General features: G+C 35.8%; 1 protein-coding gene across 1 annotated transcript; it reads right to left on the reverse strand.

The window, feature by feature from the left end:
• Nucleotides 1-3,874: 3,874 nt before the first annotated feature.
• LOC306865585 (sodium/glucose cotransporter 1-like) lies at nucleotides 3,875-16,278 on the reverse strand. The gene is made up of 15 exons (XM_079410287.1): nucleotides 15,990-16,278; nucleotides 14,985-15,056; nucleotides 14,125-14,229; nucleotides 11,866-11,925; nucleotides 11,543-11,647; nucleotides 10,957-11,062; nucleotides 9,563-9,643; nucleotides 9,258-9,469; nucleotides 7,156-7,291; nucleotides 6,562-6,669; nucleotides 6,310-6,460; nucleotides 6,043-6,211; nucleotides 5,336-5,551; nucleotides 5,102-5,207; nucleotides 3,875-4,811 (listed from the first exon to the last, which is right to left on the reverse strand). Exons 1-15 carry the CDS (start codon nucleotides 16,122-16,124, stop codon nucleotides 4,597-4,599), a joined length of 1,977 nt encoding a protein of 658 aa, XP_079266413.1. The 5' UTR covers nucleotides 16,125-16,278; the 3' UTR covers nucleotides 3,875-4,596.
• Between the last annotated feature and the right edge of the window lie 7,347 nt (nucleotides 16,279-23,625).

The raw sequence follows: 23,625 nt of genomic DNA on the forward strand, positions 1-23,625 counted from the left end.
TGAACACACAATAGAATGTAACATAAAACAAATAGTTACTTTTCATTCAAATCTTTATCAATGAAAAAAATTGCTTACATTTATGGTATTTTTGTTCGCTGGGGCAGCCACGTTGCCACTGTAGCTGATTTATGCTGAGATAATTCTCATACCCCTTTGTTTGAAGTGTGGTCCCGAAAATTCTTCATTTGAAAGGCTATCTGGCCCTTCCCCCTACGCCTACACCTACACCTTCAACCAAAAGGGAATCGAGACACCCCTACCCCTTCACGTGAAACAGAGTGGTAGGAGTAAGGTGTAAAAATGGGATTAGGCCTAAATGCCAACTGGAGCCAGATGTTAGCAAATCACGAGTCCTATCAATAAAATGAGAATAAAGGTGTAGTTTAGAGCTAAATTGACTTATATAAACACCCAAACAGAGTCAGTGTGCTATTCACAAGCAGCATTAGCAGATTTGAACCATGCCTGGAAAAAAAATTAATCTCAGAAGACCTACGATCAAGAGTTGTTGATATGCATGTTGCTGGAAAGGGTTACAGAATAATCTCAAAAACTACTGTCCACTGCCCATCAATCCACAATTAAACAAATTGTCTAACTATGACAATATGGTACTGTGGCTACTTTCCACAGAAGTGGGCTCCCAGCCAAGATCTCTCCAAAGGCAAACCGCAGAATGCTCAATGAAGTGAAAAAGAACCCTAGAGTAACTGTCACACTTATAGGACTGTTCTGTGTGTTTTTCTGTCTCATGTGCTCCCCATGACCTAGTTTTCCCTTGTGTATGCCCATATTTGGTTCTGTTCCTGTTCCTGTCCCCATTTAGTTAATTCAGTTCCACCTGTGTTTGATTAATTACCTTGTTTATAGTTCTGTTACTTTAGCCCTGTGTTTTCCATTGTCCAGCATTATATGCTGTGTGTCTCTGTCTGCCTTGTGTTACCCCTTGGATTAGCATCATTAAAGACTTTATTTTGAGTTTATTCCACGTCTCCTTATTCTTCGTTTCGCCACAGAAGGTAACCGTGACAGTAACAGCTAAGATTAGAAGGATTCATCAAAGCTGGTTAACATCTCCGTTCTTGAGTTAACAATACATAAGACATTGAACAGGCATGGTATCCATGGAAGGACACCACAAAAGAAGCCACTGGTTTCCAAACAAAACATTGCAGCATGCCTAAAGTTTGCCTAAGACCACCTTGAAACTCTACAATACTACTGGGAGAATGTCTTGTGGACAAAGAGAACTGTTTGGAAAGAACATGCAGCGCTATTTAAGGCCTAAAAATAAAACAGCGTACCAACATGAAAACATAATCTCAGCAATGAAATATGGTGGAGGGAGCATCATGACTTGGAGCTGCTTTGCTGCCGCTGGATCTGGACTGTTTGCCATTGTGGTGGGGAAAATGAATTCCTAAGTTTATCAAGGTATCCTACAGGATAATCCAAAGGTGGCTGAAGCTCTGAAGAAGCTGGGTGATGCAGCAGGATAAGCATTGATGTAAATCTACTACAGAATGGCTTCAGAGACATAAAAATCCATCTTTTGGAGTGGCCCAGTTAAGCCCAGACCTCAACCCAATAGAGATGCTGTAGAATGACCTCAAGAGAGACATTCACACCAGACGTCTTAAGAATATGGGTGAGCTGAAGTAGTTCTGTAAGGAAGAATGGTCCAAAATTACTCCTGGACGGTGTGCAGGTTTAATACACAGCTACAGTATGTGCTTGCTTGAGGTTATTGCTGCCAAAGGGGGATCAACCAGTTATTAAAGCACTGTTTTTCTTACTTTTTCCACCATCACTTTTGTATGTTTAATAGGTGTGATCAATAAAGACATGAAAAGTAATTTGTGTTTTATTAGCTTGGAAATATTTTTGATATTTGTGACATTGGGGAAGATCAGATGATCACATGTCATGACCAATTTAAGCAGAAAACTAGGAAACTGAAAATAGTGTATTTACTTTTTCTTGCAACTGTACTTAATAGATTCATAGTTATAACCAGAGCTGGGTAGATTACTTACAAATTGTAATCCGTTACTGATTCCAGATTACATGACAAAAATTGTAGTCAGTAACGTAATCTGTTACATTACACATTTTAGGTAATATAATCCGATTACTTTGAGATTACTTTTAGATTACTTTTGATTTAACTCGTTTATCACATTGATTTAAATAGCATTATCTTGTACCATAATGATGTAAAAAATGCAAAGAGTAAGAAAACTTGTTGCATTCATTGTAATTTCAAGTGCATTAAACATTACAGTTTCCCAAACTAGGGTTCGTAAAGGAACTGCAGGTGGGTTGTGAGTTTAATGAAAAGCTGACAATTAATTAAATCATAAAAAAATAAATTAAAATAAATAATTTAATATTTTTTTTTTTTTTAACTCCCTTTCGAGGAAAGTCTCTTCACTTGGCGGCCATATTTGCAACGCCTCCAGTCCGCTCATACAAGACAATCTTAATGAACAGGGGAATCCTGAAATCTCAAAAACTGCTCGCTGAACTCACATTATGTCAAATCAGCAACAACAATCTGAAATTAATTGCCCCATGAATGTTGTTTCTTATACTCAAATAGCGTTTAAAAAGCTTATTTTTCAGGCTAGACCAGGCAATGTGCATGCTGAATCATAACCTGCTTATACTGTGCATGTGGATTGGCAGGTCAGGTTTCTTTGGGAAATTTGACTCTTTCATTTAGAACGTGGGACTATTCCTCCATATTGCGTGTTGCAGTTTCTCCCATTCATAAGTATAGGAGTGAACAGTCTTTGTGTTTCTATAGTCTTTGTTTTAAATAAAACACTTACTAAAAAAGATGAAATATTTGTATTTACCTGCATGCCATGTGATCATTAATCAACATCAAAGAAACCGTGAACATGCAAATGTGCTACTTAATTATTGAAATATTTATTTTAAAATCTCAGGGGTACTTAAACCAAATATATTTGGTGAATAAGGTTTAGATGACAAAAAGTTTTGGAATGCCTGCATTACATGTATCTAAGAAATAACGTGAATATGTGCATTTTAATTAGTTATAATTAATAATACATGGTTTAAAAACATACAGAGTAATAATTCAAATAAAAATGAATGTGTTCATCAGTAGTTGATGCAATGTTGAAACCCTTCTTAAACCTGAAATGATTTCCTGACTAATGACTGATCTTTGTGTGAATGTCTGCAAGACTGGACTATTTATACATATATAATAAGTATATATTCGGTAGACTATTTTAGAAAGGACCATTTAAAAGATGAAAAACAGAAATTAGGGGGAATCAATGATTTATGAATAATTTATTGATATTGTGTGATATGTAATCATGTAATCCATAAAAAAGTAACTGTAGTCTGATTACGAGTATTTTAAAATGTAATTTACTCTGATTACAAGTACTTAATTTTTGGAATCTGATTACGTAATCCAGATTACATGTAATCAGTTACTACCCAGCTCTGGTTATAACTATGAAATTTGTAAACAGATTACACTCTACACTTTTAATTTTCTAAAATACGAAAATCATCTACCAAATTAATGTTTCCTTTATCTTCTGGGTAATTAATAATTGAATCACACCAATAGATCACTCATTGTATCTTGAGCTGCTGAAGGAAACCAGTGGCCCTGGACTTTGATTTCAGATATATCAACAGTATCTTCACGCTAAATTAAATATTAACGTTCCTCCTGAGCTCTTATCTTTGAAAGGGTTTGCACGCATGACGCTAATCTAATGTTTATCATTATTTTCAGTGTTATGTTACGTTTGAACATGCTTCTGTTTCAAGCATGCATCTTAATAAACATAAATACTAAAATTCATTCATTTTTATTACAATATAGACAGAAAATGTTAAATTAATATATTACAGAGTACAAGATATATACCATGGCAAAACTATGAATGTTATTAAATATCTTTGTTTGTCCTAGGCAAAAATATACTTACAAGAAAATCAAAACTTACCAAATAGTAAGACCAAAATATAATAGGAAAAAAAATAAGTTTGGTAGATGAGAGGCATCTTAAAAATGGCACAGAAAAAGGCTTTGCATTGATTTGATCATAATGCATCAGAAGACTTCATAGGGAAAAAACAACAAAGCTGACTCAAACTTCATATTATTAGTTGAAACTATTACTCTGTAATATGTTAAAGTTATAAAGGAAGAACATGCGATAAACATTGTCAAATGTACAGTAAAAAACTGTCAGGCATGTGTTAAATTAGATACTGTAGCAGCTAAGAGAGATTTGACATGACTACGAGGAAGAAAAACAAGGAAATTATTATGAGTTTTGGTCTTGGATTTAAGATGAAACTCAAAAATATTTTTTACTCTACTTCCTGCCATCAAATAAAAAACAGTAGGCAGCAGTAAGGAAGTTTTTGTGGAGGATATTATAAGGAAGCATGGAGTGTTTTAAGAGGAACTTTCGTAACTTCTTACAATCATATTAATCATGTTTAGCTTGTTACTGATAAGGTAACATTTCTGTCCACAGAATACAGCTCTAATATCCTTAACAGAGTTAGTTGATACTGCTGTGATCTTCAGCCAAAGAAACCATGGAAGAAGACGCAGACGGTGAGGAGGATAATAGCATTAGCGTTGACCACGTTTCTCCATAGAGGTTTCTCAGTGGTGTCTGTGAGCTTCAAATTCAACTCTGCCTCCTGTTCTTTAGTCAGTTTAGGTGCATTGCCTTGATCAAAACCGCAGAACCAGTTGTAGGCCTTCTTCCAACAGCTTGGATCATTGTGCACCTCTGCGGGTCGAGAGACAAACAGAAACATTTGTTAAGTGTTTTTAAAAGTATGTAATTGTGTTTTTAAAATTATGTGAGCAACATGATTTCCACAAGTAAGGCATGTGTCTGAATCAACATCCTTTGTTTTTCCTAGAACAACAATCTAATCAACTAATTATGGCCCCAACCTAGTCTCAGCATCAGACGGCACACTCGCAGTCTGTTCACTGAGCCATGTGATGCATATTGCATACAAAAATAGTGAGTGCTATCTTATGGTACATATTTGGTGGATCATGGAGACGTACCTTCTGATTGCATAGAATCTGAATCCTGATCATCAGTCCAGTCATCATCTTCCAGATCAATCCTCTCCTCAGTGCGGTTTCTCAAACTCCAGCAGAGCCTGTACAGCTGTGAAACAACAAGGGGCCACAGAATGAGGGTCCGTGACAGAGAAAATGTGAGCAAAAATTATGCTTTTGAAAAAAGTCTAATCAAAGTATTCTGAACTTCATAATTTAGCTGTAAGAAGAGCTTACATGTTTGTCGTCAATGGGTTTAGTCACAAGGGAGATGCTCAGTATCAGTACACAGGACAGGGTGAAGAGGATGAGGGCGAAATAGAGGTAGTGCACACCACAGATGACCGTAGGACAGTTACTGGGACTCACGCAGCTGCCCGTGCCGTAGGCAAACTCAGTTATCATACGTGCCAGACCCACCAAAAGACCAATACACAACCCGTAGAAAGCACCCTGTGAGGAAACATCAACAACATGTGTCAAAAGATAGAAAACTAGATGACTAATTCTGATGACAAACATGATGTTGGCTTGACAAAGCCAGGCTGGAACGTTTGAAATAAGGAGATATTATCTTTTAAATGTCTGTTAAATGCCTACAATTACGACTGGTAGGGACTACAATGAGCTATTTCCTGGGTTGACTGTTCCAATATGGCAGATGGTTTATAGAAACCACAAAAAACTTTTAGAAAACATTTAGAAAAGTACATATATATGGTTTTCACAAGTAGCTAGGATGTTTTAGCATAATATTAACATTTTGGCACGTTGCTAGCATGTCTTTAGCATCTTTTAACACATTGTGAAGCAACATAATAATCATCAGCAAAATTTTGATTGTGTGTGAAAAGACTATATGATTTATACGGTCCTAAAAATTCAAACTAGTAAAATGGAAACTATAGTATTACAAAACTATGAAATGTGAAGATTTTACTCACTGGTTCATTGACTCGCTTGCAGAAAATGGCAAGGATGAAGACAGCAGCGATGGGTGGAGCCAGATAACTGGTGATGGACTGAATGTAGTCGAAGAGCTGCCCGCTCTGAGCCGACTGAACGATGGGGATCCACGCGATACTCACGCCGATCAGAAACAGCATGAACACCCTGCACACATGAACACAAGCCTCTCAGAGCCTATTCACCTCAGTTTCTGCTCACAGGTTCAGAAAATCAGTACCCAACACAAACAGACACAAACATACCTCCCCGCGATCATGAGTTCCTTTTCCTTGGATTTGGGGCGGATCTTGGTGTAAATATCCATGGTGAAGAGTGTGCTGGCACTGTTAAAGATGGAAGTGAGTGAACTCATCAAAGAGGCCAGCATGACGGACAACATCAACCCTCTGAGACCTTCATAAACACACACACAGCAGTTTAGAGCCATATCACCAAATAAATCAGTCTATTAGAAATGTAAGAGACAGAAATAGAAATATTGGATTATTCTTTACCGTTTGGCATCAGATCCACCACTAGTTTCGGATAAGCAATATTACTGCAGCCCACACTGGCTCCACAGTAGTAGTCACACTCTTCTGGATCCACACATGCAATCTCATCTGACACACACACAGAGAGAAAAAAATATTTAACTAATAGTCTTTGACTGTTCACTGACCTTCTGATGTGCATGCATTCAAAAAATGTCACAAAAATGGCTGCACATTACTTATATTTAAAGGTATTATTTGGTTCTGTGATTGTTATGGAATTATAAATTGCAGATTTACCCGCCCTGAAATGTCATAAGAAACCAGTGTTATTTTGGTATTATTTGTATACTTGCTTAATCAGACACTAGCTAATCAGGCTTGTCTAAGTAACTAGTTGTGTGTTAAAATAAGTTGTTAGCATATTCTGTGAGAAAACAAAAGTGGATCACACTTTACACTAATGAGCAAAATTCTACTTGTGTGAGACTAATCAAACCTTAAACTTCCCCATATATTACTCAGTCAAGATTCAGTCAACATAATTTGTTGATATACAAAATAGTTAATCAGTTTATCACCCTTCTCACCCAGGTTGGTGTCAGTGTTTCTCACCTGGGTAAAGCACTCTGCTGATCATGCCAGGGAAAACCATGAGGAACATGGGCAGAAGTTTGAGGTAACCACACAGGATGCAGCCTGCTTTCACATGAGACAGGTTCTTGGCAGACAGACAGCGCTGCACAATCACCTAAAACAAGGTGGAGAGTTTGTGTGAATAACCCAGAGGAACATTTCTCTGCTCACAGTTGATTAGTCCACTTATTTGAAAGACATTTTGCTCACCAAGCCTGCATTAATTTGATCAAAAACACAGTAAAAGCAAATATTACAATTGAAAAAAAAAATCTGTTTTCTATTACAATATATTTTAAACTGTAATTTATTTCTGTGATCAAAGCAGAATTTTTAGTAGTCATTACTCCAGTCTTTAGTGTCACATGATCCTTCAGAAATCATTATAATATGACGATTTGCTGCTCAAGAAACATTTCTCCTTATTATGAATGTAGAAATCAGTTGTAATATTTTTGTTGAAACCAAAAGTTTTGTCAGGATTGTTTGGTTTACAGAAAGTTCAAATGAACAGCATTTATTTGAATAAGAGAAATCTTTTGAAACAATGTAACAGTCTTTATCATTATCAATCCAGTTTTAAAACATTTCTTTGGATTTTTTCTGCTTGTCTTAGTAGAAAATTGTATTTATACTTATACTTTTTATATTATATATTTTCGGTATCATGATTCGCCATCTAAAACATATCTGGCAACCTGGGTTTAAATTATTTAGAATGATAGAGAAATAAAAGCAGATGCAAATAAAACAGTGAACTATATGAACTATACAGTAAACTACGAACTATGATAAACTTTTATGGCTGTTTGTGCCAGAGTACAAATACCGAATACTGTTCGTCAAAACAAACATCTGCAGATTAAATAGAAATGATATCATGTAATAAATAAATAAATAAATAAATCCTTCATTAAACATTAAACTCTTCTCATTTTTTCTAGTCACAGAAAGAATATCCCATTAATCCCAAACATGTTTATATCTCCATGCATCATTTCAAGCTTAAATATGGATCTTTTTTGGCTAATGTGTCCTAAATCACTCAATTAAAAATCTAGGGCAACCAAACATGGGAGTCTGAAACAGATAAGCTTAAGAACTATGAGTCTTGCTAATGGGCTGTTTAACTTAACCATGTCTATTTATGCTTCTGCTTCTCGTTGGCTGTTTGTATGTCTTATCATACTCAGTGGGGACTAATCTGGGGTCTAAATAAAAGCATGTCTGTTTAAGCTTAGACTCACTCTGACTAAAACAAGAAGCACACTGTTCATCCTGAGAAACTCAAGATAAAAGTGCAGTTCGTGGTCCTAAAGTGGACACAGAAGAGATTTGTGTGAATATCTGTTCCTTTCCATGTGTTGGACATGTAGACTTCTTTTTTATGCCTGAAATATTATAAAAAAATAACACGAGAAAGTTGTCACCACCCACTCAGCTAACAGGGAACTTTTTAGAACCTGGCTAACATGATGTGAACAAACCTTCATCCTGTGACGTTAAAAGAATGTTTATTTGAACGTTTTCTGGTTTTAATAATGATCTTAAAACATTAGCAGAAAAACATTATTTATACATTGGTCATGAAACTTCTTTCAGGAATGTTTCAGATGGATGTTTTTTAAACGTTACTACTTGTTTCAAAATGTTCACATGATGGAACGTTCCCTTAAAATTCATATAACCAAAAAAAAAAAAGTTAAAAAAAAAATGTTTTGAATATTCAGAGAACATCCAGAAATAATGTTTTCAAAACTTTTTTGTTAGCTGGAACAAATTTTTGGCCCATTTACACCAAGAATGATAACTATAATGATACATATATTACACGTCTGCCACTTTAAATGCTCAAGGTGAATTCTAATTGGCTGGCAATGTTTTGTTCATCAACTTAAAAAAATGTTCTGAAAGTGAATTCAATGATATTGTTCCCATGTGTTGTTATCATTACAGATGTGGTATGGACTTCTCTACTCTTGTACAATTATTATGAATGATTATTAAATCTTTATAGTTATATTTATCATCCTTGGTGTGAGCGACCTTTTAGTCAGTAGTCTTGATAAATGGATCAGTACCTGGTCAGTGCACCAGTACCAGGCGGCCTGGATTGTAAGACCAAAGATCAGTCCAGGCCAGGGCAGATCGCCAGTGAGAGGGTCTCTGAAGATGTGGAAGGAGTCTGCGCGAGGAGTGTAGCACTTTTCACTGATGTTCACACCCACCACTGACGGGATTGCAGTCATGTATCGGTCTTTGAAGTTCTCGTAGCCTCCCACCTCAGTGAACGCTGCAAGAAAATTGTTGATGTTGAAGCAAGTACTCACTGAGCAGATGGTTTTTATCCAAAGCATTTATATTGCAAAAAAGGGAACAGACGTACCAAAGCCCATAAGAATGAATGAACCCACAACCATGATGATGGTCTGCAGGGTGTCAGTGTAGATGACTGCAGCTAGACCACCTGTTAAAGAAACCGTGAAGGTTTATCACTGAAAATCAACTGAGCAACTGAAAGGGAAAGAAAAATATGATAGCAGAAATGTACGCTTGGCATTTGTGTCGGTTTAATTAATGACTTAATTTTTTACATGTATAACATTGTCAAGAAAATTTTCAATTTAATGAAATAAGGCTGTTTCTTAAAATCATTATCTTGCTTTAAAGTACACTTATTTTTGTGTTGACTAACATACTAAAGGACTTGATTATATCATTTTAACTGTAGTGTGATATTTGATATTACATTTAAAGTTAATATATTTGTCAAATGTATTCAATTTAATCATTACTAATTACAAATCAATTTAAATTAATTGCAATTAACATGCATTAGACAAAGGACTAAAAAACAATTCACACATACTTTTTTCGCACTATACTATAATACAATATATTATTTCCAAAAGATTTTTTCTTTTTTAAATGAAATTTCTTTTTCATGAGGGTGAATTAACATAAAATATCAAATTATCTGATATTTTAAGAAACTTTGACCTCCACCCACAGTAATGGGGGTCTGCAAGGGTTCTCTATGATATCCTGTTTTATGTTTTGTTCTGTACTTTTTTAAATGTTGGTTGCACCACACGACTTTGGATTGGCTGACAAATGTTTTTTTATATATATATATATATATATATATATATATATATATATTAACAAGTAGCAGTAGCAGGAGATTTCTCATAATGACATTTTCTTTTTCTCTATCAGGACAGTTGTATCGCCATGATATTTTTGACTTTACAAAATGAATTTTATTTCAGAAATGGTTTGCAAGGCAGGGCTCTTTGGGCCTCTAAAGTCTTAGCAACTGTATTTTATCATTCACAGAAGCATACAAACAGCTCATGTAAACATTTACAGCTGGTAGGATGATTTCTGATTTCTTACAGTTTATTGTTGGGCTGGTTTGTCCCTGAGATAAATCTATTACACAACAGAGCATGGGGATGGCAGAAGTTTAAAGTGGCAGTGCATTAAAGTTTGAATTGCACAGACTTATCATCTATTGTCAGTATGGGCAATTACCCATAACACATACACATACACATCACGCTACAATAAGCAGCCCACTGCGTGGTCCTACAACCCTGGACTTCAGTCTCTGTTGTAGTAAAAAAAACTTCAGTCCATATAAAAATTTTACATCCCTAAATTCCTTTAATATGTACTACTATTTTATATATGGCCACTACATATATAGAGCGAACCACTGATGTAGAATATGTGCAATGTGTCAGTTTAAAGTGTGCAGTCTTCCAGTCAACAGACCTGTTACTGTATAAAGAGCTGTAATGAGCAGCAGAATAATTACGGCCAGGTAAATGTTTAGTCCCAGAGCCTGGTTGATGAAAATGGCTCCTGCAAACATGTCCGCCTAAAAGATGAAAAAAAAAGAACAAAAAACGGGGGAGTGGTGCAAATGTTTGAACTGTTCGTTTCAAAACAAGGTCCTTATCTTTGAAATATAAACCCACTTTAGTCTGACTACATATGGCAATAAAAGCTATTTCCACATGGACATCACGGCCATTTCAAATCGACTATCCGACTACAACCAGTGTTTAGTGAAGATCTGACGTAAACAGGACTGGACAAACATAAAAAAAAAATTTAGTTCAGAAATAAGGACCTTGTGTTTTTTAATTACAAATAATCCATGTAGTCTGCATTCATAATAATTATAAATGATGTATCAAAATGCTGTTTAAAATCATTTTCGATTGAATGTAGCATGGTACACTACTGATGGTGTGTCAGAGTATCTCAAGTATTGTATGTCAGCTACCTCTCAAACTACCACGCAATTACCATGTGATACCAGTACTTTTCTGTAAGGGACAGATTTTGGACTCACAGAGATTTTGGTGAAAACATAGAGAAACAGGGAAAGCACGGAGAGGTATATACGGATCCGCTGCCCACCAAAGCGTTTCTTCAGGTACTCTGGCATGGTCACAACCTGCAGATATAGAGAATAAAGGGTCATAAAAATGACAACGCAAAGATAAAGTGGTTGGCACATTCATGTTGTGTAAGTCAGCAATATTTGAGTCAAGTCATGTTTATTTATATAGTGCTTTATACAATACAGATGGTGTCAAAGCAGCTTTACAGTGTTAGAAAATGTGAAAAACTTTGTTCTGCAATGTGGTTGAGGAGGAAGACATGTTAGCATACCCCAGCCTTTATGTAGATGGGCACAAAGAGCCATCCCAGAATAATCACAACAACAAGAGCCTGAGGAAACAAATGAAAAAGAGTCCATCGGTTTGATGCTGTCTAGACTCATTGTCATCAGTGTTGTTACTGTTAACTTAAACTAAATCTATTAAAATCATTTTTGTTCATTTAAATGAAACTAAAATAAATAAGATGAAAAATGTATGAATTAAGTATGACTAAAACTAAAACCCAAATAAAAAAAACAAAGTTAAATGGAAATATCTAAGAAAATAAGAATGACTAAAATATGAAAAATTAAATACCAAATCTTAATAAACAGTAAAATAACATATAAATAATACTAAAATAACACAGATTACACCAATTCATTTGTTCTTTAATATTTTATTAATAGCTTACCTCAATAATAATTATTATAATAATGCTTATTATTTTTTTTAATTAATACAATTTTGTAATAATTTTTTGTTGTGTGTTGAAAAGAAAAATAATGATTAAATATTAGTTCTTTGTTTTTTTTAATTATATCAATAAAAATATCATATTGTTTCTAGTCATAGTGTAGTTTACTTTATATGCAAAAATACAGGTTTTTTTTCAAAAAATTAGCATATTGTGATAAAGTTCATTATTTTCTGTAATGTACTGATAAACATTAGACTTTCATATATTTTAGATTCATTACAACACAACTGAAGTAGTTCAAGCCTTTTATTGTTTTAATATTGATGATTTTGGCATACAGCTCATGAAAACCCAAAATTCCTATCTCAAAAAATTAGCATATCATGAAAAGGTTCTCTAAACGAGCTATTAACCTAATCATCTGAATCAACTAATTAACTCTAAACACCTGCAAAAGATTCCTGAGGCTTTTAAAAACTCCCAGCCTGGTTCATTACTCAAAACCGCAATCATGGGTAAGACTGCCGACCTGACTGCTGTCCAGAAGGCCATCATTGACACCCTCAAGCAAGAGGGTAAGACACAGAAAGAAATTTCTGAACGAATAGGCTGTTCCCAGAGTGCTGTATCAAGGCACCTCAGTGGGAAGTCTGTGGGAAGGAAAAAGTGTGGCAGAAAACGCAGCACAACGAGAAGAGGTGACCGGACCCTGAGGAAGATTGTGGAGAAGGACCGATTCCAGACCTTGGGGGACCTGCGGAAGCAGTGGACTGAGTCTGGAGTAGAAACATCCAGAGCCACCGTGTACAGGCGTGTGCAGGAAATGGGCTACAGGTGCCGCATTCCCCAGGTCAAGCCTACAGAGAAGCAGCACTGGACTGTTGCTCAGTGGTCCAAAATACTTTTTTCGGATGAAAGCAAATTTTGCATGTCATTCGGAAATCAAGGTGCCAGAGTCTGGAGGAAGACTGGGGAGAGGGAAATGCCAAAATGCCTGAAGTCCAGTGTCAAGTACCCACAGTCAGTGATGCTGGTGTTGGTCCACTGTGTTTTATCAAGGGCAGGGTCATTGCAGCTAGCTATCAGGAGATTTTGGAGCACTTCATGCTTCCATCTGCTGAAAAGCTTTATGGAGATGAAGATTTCATTTTTCAGCACGACCTGGCACCTGCTCACAGTGCCAAAACCACTGGTAAATGGTTTACTGACCATGGTATTACTGTGCTCAATTGGCCTGCCAACTCTCCTGACCTGAACCCCATAGAGAATCTGTGGGATATTGTGAAGAGAAAGTTGAGAGACGCAAGACCCAACACTCTGGATGAGCTTAAGGCCGCTATCGAAGCATCCTGGGCCTCCATAACACCTCAGCAGTGCCACAGGCTGATTGCCTCCATGCCACGCCGCATTGAAGCAGTCATTTCTGCAAAAGGATTCCCGACCAAGTATTGAGTGCATAACTGAACATAATTATTTGAAGGTTGACTTTTTTTGTATTAAAAACACTTTTCTTTTATTTGTCGGATGAAATATGCTAATTTTTTGAGATAGGAATTTTGGGTTTTCATGAGCTGTATGCCAAAATCATCAATATTAAAACAATAAAAGGCTTGAACTACTTCAGTTGTGTTGTAATGAATCTGAAATATATGAAAGTCTAATGTTTATCAGTACATTACAGAAAATAATGAACTTTATCACAATATGCAAATTTTTTGAAAAGGACCTGTACTTACAGAATATTATTTTTCTTTTTTAATGGCCTATAGTCATAAATAGTAGGCTAAAACATTCCTGCCACATATCAAAAATATTAAAATATCATAGTTATAATGATTTTTAACATACATTCCACTCAAATCCTCCAATAGCAATACCAGCAGCTGCTCCGGTTCCTGCTATTCCCACAAAATGCCCACTTCCGATGTTACTTGCAAAGAGAGAAGCTCCAATCTGGGGGGGGGGTAAATAATATATTTACTTATATACACACATTTGATATTCATAGAAGGGTTTGAACTGAACAGAAAATTAAATGTAAGTGATCTGCTACACTTTTTAAAAGTTACAAAAGTGTAACTGTAATTGTGTAATTGTGGGAACTGTATTGCTACAGAATATATTAACTGTCTACTGTTTGAATATATCTGGCAATACAATCACCATAATGATAATCTATAAACACTGCTTCTTCTGAACAGAGGTGTAATTCAAACAACAACAATTACAGCAATGAACTTTGTAATAACAAATAAAAACCTTTAAAAATTGGGTATAAGGTGAAAACTTTAGCATGGACCAAAGCACGACAGCTCCATAAAAACTACATTGGCAAAGCATATCAGTATTTTCAGCTGTAATGAATTGTGGGTTGCATCTGGTATCAGTGCATTATGGCACCATAAAAGATTTCATTCACCCTATCATGATATCAGGGTTCTGAAATGGAGGGGCAATTAGGGTCATTATCATGCCATATCTGTGATAATGTGAAATCACGCATCATGCTATTGATAGATACATAATCAGCTCCTACTTTTACGGCTGTTTCAGTCTTGCGTAGCACATTACGACAGAAATTCACCACATTTAGCACAATGATTGATCACTATTGATCGAGCCATCTCAATTCGTCAATGTCCATCACATTCTGAGTACAAAACAAGATGCTTTTAAGGTTTAAAGCACCATTTGGTCAATTTACTTACTGGCCACCACACCATACTTCTGCCAGCCAGGAAAAAGCCTCCTACTGTGGATCGATTGGTCCGTACCATTGCCTTTGGACAGAAAGAGGTATTAAATTCAGCATACACTTTTATATACTTAAAATATTAGACAAAATTGTATATTAGTTTATACAAGGATCAGACACATTCCATAAAAACACATCACATTTATGGACTCGAAGGTTAATGGATTGGTGTTCAGTGGCTTTGTTTGTTGTTTGATTAAATATGTTTGAAAGAGGTTTTAAAATTATATGGATTTCAGATGGGCAAATACAGACAGAAAAATGCCACAAAAAATCCCAAAATCCCAGAAATGTCAATGCCCTCAATAAAGTAAAGTAATTAATGCAGTGTAAAAAAAGTGTTGTGTTGTTACTGTTTCTTTCTAATGTTGATTTGACAATACTGAAATGCACTGTATACAAAATTTGTAAAAAAATTGAAATTAATTTCTAAAAATGTGTAAATAATTTTAAAAATGAAGTTTTTAACTAATACAAGTACCAATAAAAATTACTTTCAATCACATATGAAGAATTATAACAAGAAAGTTAACATTGGAGCAATACATTTTTCTAAAGGATTTTGTTTGTTTTGGGGGGGATGCTATATAAAGCAAATATATTATAATGCAAATAATATCATGTAAAAATGCATTATATTATATTTTATAGATGATGTGAACAAAGATTAAATTTAGAATTTTTTACAAAACAACTTGAAAAACTGCATATTAATTATATTATATGTATTAGTATTAGTATTTTAAAAATCTGTTTTTCTAAAGGATTCTGACTTTTTTTTTCAAAACAACATGCAAAAATGCATTTTATTATTGACTTTCTGTGAAATCAGTCACCATCCTCATTTTGTCTTTAGACTTATCTCACACAATCATTACATATGTTGACACAAGGTTAACAAAGTCTGTCAATGGTACAAAAATCTTTCACAGGTGGATAGAAATTACTGACCACTTACCCATATTCCCACAGCCAGAACCACCAGAAAATAGATAACTATCACTGAGATGTCCGCTGGATTGTTAACATATATGGTGAAATTTCTTCTGTTCTCATTGCGAACCCAAGAGAATCCAAAATAATCTTCACCCATTTTGATGGTTTTCGAAGGGGGCCGGTGGAGCAGCACACTGCGTCCCTCTCTGACACGATGGTAAAGTCACCAGGATGCAGACGCTCACCTGCAGGTGTGTGACTGATCGTAGGTGCATGTGCACATGTTCACTTATATATGAGCATCTAGAGATGGGTGTGACCTTCTCTGAGTTAATTCTGAAAGTGTGTTTGTGACTTAGAGTTGTCAAAAATCTGAGATTGAGAGTCATTAATGATCAACTTGTTTTAGAAGGAAGTGTGAGACTGTGTTCCTGTAAAGCCTAAGAGGACATTTCAACAGCCACATCACCTGCATCTTAATTATTGTGTCTCGCTAAGTCAACTAGGCCTGTAAAGATTCACTACTGCAAACTATGGTCCAAACATTAGTGTACACACTGTAACATTGGTTATAAGGACACCCTGGGGTGCTACATGGCATTGCAGCTTAAAGACAAAAGAAAGTGAAAATGACAAATGAAATTTAGGGTTCATGAGCATTTACTGGATATCCTTAAGTGATTCTGTTGGGTGAGAAACGTATTCTGTTCAGTGCCTGATTATACCAAAAACTGCTTTATAGTCTGTTTATTCTTAGTCATAATTGCATAACACATTAAATTACCATAGGTAAAAATGGTTAAATTAAACATTTCAGGCTTAGTTTGCAAGCTAACAGTTTAGCTTACTAGCTTAGCATAGCACTTATGGGTTAAGGAAGGCTGTTTTGATTAGCTAGAACAAGATATTATTCCACAATAGAGCCGTCTGCTCTGCTTTATAGCTCTCACGGTACTTTGATGTCATACAACGATCAGTCGGCACAACACAAACAATCAACTCCTGGTTATTTTAGCTAGGCAATATAGAAATCCTGTGCTGAACGTGTCCCGGGGAAGTGGCACTTCTGGTGACCTTAATGTATGTAGCACAGGTTACACAAACCAAGCAGCTTTTTCTTAGTCATCAAAGCAAATTTGCGTGAAACATATTGCACAATTAACCATTGAAATGACTGTATTTTCCCTGCAAGAGCGACAGTTAATTTGACCATAAGACCCAAGACCTTATAGCAACTACTGTTTCTACAGCCAGCAAATAAATAAATAAATAAACTAATTTAAAAAATAATCATAAACATAATATAATAAAACTTTGCAATTGCAATTGCAATATTTTTGGAAATACAAAGCTATTTTGCATGTTTGTCAGTGGAGAGAGGGTTATGGCATGTGTTAGCAGGAGCTAACAGGAACATCAGCCAAATCTTGACCCCTTAAATTCTGGAAGAGTTAACATTTTTCAACTTTTAACCACATAACAATGTTTTCATTTCATTAAAAAAAAAAAAAATATATATATATATATCCTCCACATACTTGCAATGCACCAATCCAATCAGAATCAATGGATTTGTAGCACTTTTAGCCGCAAGTGTAAACATGATTATAAGGCTTGAATGTAAGATTTACTAATGACTAAATATGATGTCTGTTGTTAAGTCGTCATTCTTGGGTGTATCACCAAGTGAACTGCCTGAATTTCTACCACTATCTTTTAGTTCATGTGATAACCACGCTATACTTTAGAGACCTACAACACACTGCGTGGCTGAAGGATCAATCATTAACCAATCAAGGCTTGAACATTTTCAGGTTCAGATAGTAGATGCATGCATGTCTTGTTGGTTATATCATGATACTTCTTCTTCAGCAGAAAAACTATTTTTTAGTCCAGACAGTGATAGATTACTTTTAAAGGTGCACAGATTTAAGTTAAAAATAGATCATGTGACACACGGTCTGGTTGACAAATACAACTTTGGCTTTATCAGCTCCTCAACAATCCCCCTGAAATTCCTATGAGTCGTATCTCATCACGGCCATGAACATTTATCTGAAGATGTAAGGTCTTATCATAAACACCCAACCTTCTACACGGCCTTCATCTTATTTACTTTACTATACTATTATAAATTGATCATACAATGTAACTCCTGCATATCACTATTTATGGTCTATTTACGATTAAAGGCATCTGTGCAAGAACATTTACATAATCAAAAAGAGCAAGATTAGGTAACGCTTTAGAATTAGATTACAATCTGCGACCTACATCGTGCGTAAACAGAATTTCCAGCGTAACTTTTTAGTAATTATAGTGCACCTCTTCAGTACCTCTGTGTAGGTAAAAGGGAATAATATGCAACGTTTGGGGAATAAAGGGGTAACAACCTGTAAAATTACAAATTATTTATACTGTAAGTATTTTGAAACTAAGGGGTACCCATTCTAATATTACCTGGTATGTATGACCGAACAACAATCTTATATTTGCAAGCGATTTAGCAAAAACTTATCTGCACTTTTTTTTTATAGTCTACACATATAAAAAACACTGGTAATCTCAATTTGGGTTGATATCAGTAATAAGTAACCCTATGATGCTGAATGTGGAGGACGTGAAAGAGAGCATGCAGCAAGTCAAGCGAGTTCATAAGCGAGTGGTTCTGTGTGCGACTAAATCCGTGTCTGTGGTGCTTAAGATGGGAACATGTGTGGAAAAAATAGGAGAATCGAAGCACAGACGAGGGACAACTTTGAAACTGTCTGGAGTGTGTTCCTGTAAAACTGGACCACTGAATGTGGTGAGTGCGAACTGGAAACCGATCCGGATCCGAGTCGGTGTTTGCAGTCCTCATGAGAGGAATATGTATCGAAAATACAAGAAAACTAATCGAAGCGAAGAGGAGAGAAATTTTTGAAACTAATGTGTGTTCTTTTAAAACTGGAGGGTTTTGTCTGAGTATGTTCTCACAACATTGATGAGTGACTGATGAGCAGTAAAGCCGAGATATATCCAGCTGCAGACCCCTCAGCACCAGCAGTTTCAGAACCGCAATCACAGAACTGGAAGTGAGGGGCGGAGCATATGTTCTTAACAGAGTAGCGCCACCTTTGGTTTTAAAGAGGTCATTTGCTTTTATTACACACAAAATGTCGTACTTTACATATGTATGCATGTTATAATGATATATTAACCATTTAAAAAACATTAATCTTGTGTAATATAATTGTTTATAGTTATTTGTATCATTGTATTATGCGATTTATTTTCTGTTTATGATATTAAAAAAATTATGTTTGAAACTTATGGGTGTCACAACTGGATTGAGAGGCACACAAGGGAAGAACGATTCAGAGTTTCTTTATTATCACAAACTGAGGGTAGACTCAAAATGGTAAGTTCAAACATAAACAGTCACTGAAGCTCATAAAACTGAGGAATAACAGTCCTTATCTTAATTCTTCCAGGGACAGCCACAGAGCCACGGGGATCCAAAGAAGTGGTGAGCGCAAAGAAAGGTATGCAACCTTGAGACCCGCCGACGAGGGAATGAGGTGAGTATACTGATATAGGGCATGGTGAGTGGGATCAGGTGTCCGTAATCAGTCATTTGGTGACTGAGATCAAGTGTAGGTGGCTGGTGAGTCTGTGACAATGGGCATTTTACATGAAATATACTTTAATCACAAGATTTAAAATGAAAATGAAAACATTTCAATGAAAATCTAAAAAAGAAAACACACAAACTGCAGCATAATTTTAAAAGAAACAATCAAAATGTACACAATAGTTCAATTCAAATTTATCAAATGAACAATTCACCATGCCCATTTTGCCATAATAATATTGCATGAATTTACAAAAATTAACAATTCACTCTTGGGCACAAACAAATTGCATCCACTGTTCACATAACACTGAAAAGGTTATCCTTTCCTCACATCCAGAACACATCATAGTATGGGCAGTCGTAAATTGTGTTAAGTTACGTCAACTAAACATTAATACTCTACTTTACTTGGAAATTTTAAGGCAATCGGTTTCCTCACTTTTTATAAGTAAAGTCAACTTATTACATTTTACAGTGTTTAATCTTGACTTTCAGTGTGTATTACTGTGTGTTTATTGGCCTGATGGTTTGGCCATAATAGTTCAACTTCGTCAGTGGAAAACATGAACAAATTGAACAAAATCTTAAATTTGTTTTAAGATTCTTTTAAGAATTTGGTTTAACTATATAAGCTGTATAAGTATGGAGTTGCTTTGTTTTTTATGAACTGTATTTTTATCTTTTATTATCTGTTGCCTGTTGTCATATTGTGTGTGATTTTAAAAACCCATTTTGGGTTCATTTAACCCAGCAGTAGGCCTAAAGTAAATTTCAAACAATATTTGAATTAAATAAAACAGTCACCATGTTTATTGCTATATAACCTGATATATAATGTATGTATGACCTACTGTATAAACAATCTTTATACAGATTTTAGATTTTCAAATAGCCTAGTTGTATCTCGGCCAAATATTGTCCTGTCCTAACAAACCATACATCAATGGAAAGATTATTTATTCAGCTTTCAGATTATCTATAAATCTTCATTTAGAAAAATTGACACTTAAGACTGGTTTTGTGGTCCAGGGTCACACTTTATTCCCCAAACGTCGCATATTTTCGCATATAAATTGCGCTGTAACTTCAGTTTACTTACGCAGTTCTTTGCAGGTTGCATATCTGGTTGTTACCTCTTATTACCGAAACGTAACACATTGTTCCCTTATACCTACACATGTACGTTCTTTATAGGTACACTATAATTACAGAAACGTACACCGTAAATGTATTATACTTGCGTAGTTCTTTGCGGGTTGTAATCTAAAACTTTGGTCAATCTCTAAATATCCAAGATTACATTGACCAAATAACTGGTTGTTGTGTTTGTTGCGGGATGAAACCCAATAAAGAGCCTAAACCTGTGCAGGCATTTGATGAAGCAGGAGAACTTCCAAGAAAAGGATGCCCAACAAAACTCTAACTCCGTATCAATACAAACAAAGTGTGGCCAACTAATATATATGTTCTTGAGTTCTATGCTGTCTCACACAATACACTACATTTCCCCCCCTCTAAATAAGGAAGTCTCAAACTATTTCCTTACAAATAAACAATGCAACTTTTTTTCTTTTACAAAAATAAATGTAACAATCAAATAACTACTGTTTCAATGAAATCTTTTTCTCTTTTTTTCAGTTATAAATCCAGATGGTTTGGAGGTTTCCGTACACGGGTAAGGTCTCTCTTCACAGGCAAGAACAGGTGATTGTGGCACATTACAGGGAATTACAGTGCCATCTTGTGATGGTGCTCGTTGTCACTCACCAGCTGTTCAGGCACACCAGTCCTTGCAAAAAGTTCTCTCAGTACTGTCAATGTTTGAGAAGCAGTTGTGAAGGTCATGCTGAACACTTCAGACCAAATCAACATGTATCATTTGTCATGGCGAAGCCGGACATTCCCAAGGGAGTAACTGGGCTGTTTTTGGCATCTTTTGAACATGTTGACATCCTGAGCAATGCATGGCAAACTGCTCGATCTGTTGATCTATTCCTGGCCACCATACAAAGCTTCTAGCAAGTGACTTCATCTTGACTACTCCTAAGTGTCCAACATGTAGCTCCTCCAAGACTCGAATTCGCAACTTAGGAGGTATAATGACTCAAACCCCACATGATGCAACCTCCGATCCAAAGTCAGTTCGTCGCGGCGCTGATAGTATTTTTTGTTGATGGGGGTCAAAATCAGTCAACAATGTATTTGACATCACCAGTCTCTTTGTTTCCACAAAAGCTTCTGTATACTGCTTTGTCCACATCCGTTTCTTTCCTGCTTGCAACAGGGCATTAAGAGGATGAAGAACAGTAGCTAGATTTGGCAAGAACCTGTTGTAGTAATTGACAAATCCCAGGAACGACCTCAATTGTGAGATGTCTTTTGGTGGTGGAGCCTCTGCAATGGCTCTCAACTTGTCAGGACCCTTATTTTGGCCATTTGCATCGATTTGATGTCCACAGTATGTGATGCTGCGCTTAAAGAACTCACATTTGTCATGTCTTGCATGTAGCCCGTAATCTCCCAGTCTTTTTAACACGCGTGCCAAGTTCTCCAAATGGCTACTGTTATTTTCACCTGTCACGATGATGTCGTCGAGGTAGCATTGAGTACCAGGGCAGCCTTGAAGCACTTGATCCATAGCCCTCTGCCATAAAGCAGGTGCTGAGGCAATGCCAAAAACCAGCCAATTATAACTATTAGGGCTGTCAATCGATTAAAATATTTAATTGCATTATTGTTATGAGTTAACTTGCGATTAATCGCACATTTTTATCTGTTCTAAATGTACCTTAAATGAATACTTTGAGTTTTTAATGCTCTAATCAACATGGACATGGACAAATATGGATGCTTTATGCAATATATGTTTATTATTAGTGAAACCAGTTAACAGAGCATGAAAACCAGACATGTTTCAAAGGTCATAGATGGTTTTCAAAGAACTTGTTCATGTCTATTAGACCCATGAAAAAAAGAACATAGAAATTCCAGGTTCCCATTACTTTGCTTTCTTTGAACTGAACAATTTACTTACACAAGCCTGTTTACATTATTTGCAGGACAGGGCACCTCACTACTTCTGAACATGCAAAATGTACATTTATTCTTTATTACGTTTGCCTCTCTCTCTGTGCCCACATACTGTATTTTGATGCAGCTAAACTCGCCATCTCCTCATTAGACACGCCTTTAGAGAGAAGTGCATCTTCACAGATTATAATGAAAGTTTTTATTTTCGATTTATTCCATTAAGTAGTAATTTAAAGCTTTCTATAGATATATTTATCATGTCTGTGAGGCATGTATTCGCTGACTTTCGGTTCATTTTGTGAAGCACTCCTGTTCAAGAAAGCGCATCATTGTTTTCTTTATTATATATTAGATATTTTATAAAAGGTTTTGTTTATTGTGAGTGCACACAAATAAAAGTAGACCCTTTACAGTTCCGAATGATATATTACTCTTACTTTTATGAGCAAAAATTACGGTGTAGGCCTAAATTGTTTCCATTGAAAAAAAATGCAATTGCTTGCGCTGGTGCCTCCATGTGCTGCGCTTTAGCTTCCACTCTCCGCACAAACTAGGATTTATCTAGGTTTAACGTTTAAACATTGTGATATGCTTGAACTGTTTTAGTATATCTATAGATTTTATTTTAGGTAAGGCTGCCTCAAACTTCACATGTTTGGTAGGAATCCTGGCTTGAAGACATCATGCCAATATTCAGTTATAATCATAGCGCCTCCTGTTGGCAGCAGGAAATTTGACACATATAAATGACTTTCTCATATTCCTCCTATATTTACCACTTTAAAAGCATATTGCCCGCTGTTCCCTGTTTTCCTATGGCCACGGGATGGCGGTGAGCCAGGGTGCGAGGGCCCTTTCATCGCTGCTTGCAGCTTTAATTGGTTTTGTTCCTTTTGCTGTTCTTGTTTAGTTAATTTAGTCCCACCTGTTTCAGTTCTCCCTGATTATGTTCCCTGATTAGTTCATTATGTTCATTCTGTTCCACCTGTGTTTATTAATTACCTAGTGTACT

The sequence above is a fragment of the Barbus barbus genome (assembly GCF_936440315.1).
Source record: "Barbus barbus genome assembly, chromosome: 47".
Classification (NCBI taxonomy): domain Eukaryota; kingdom Metazoa; phylum Chordata; class Actinopteri; order Cypriniformes; family Cyprinidae; genus Barbus; species Barbus barbus.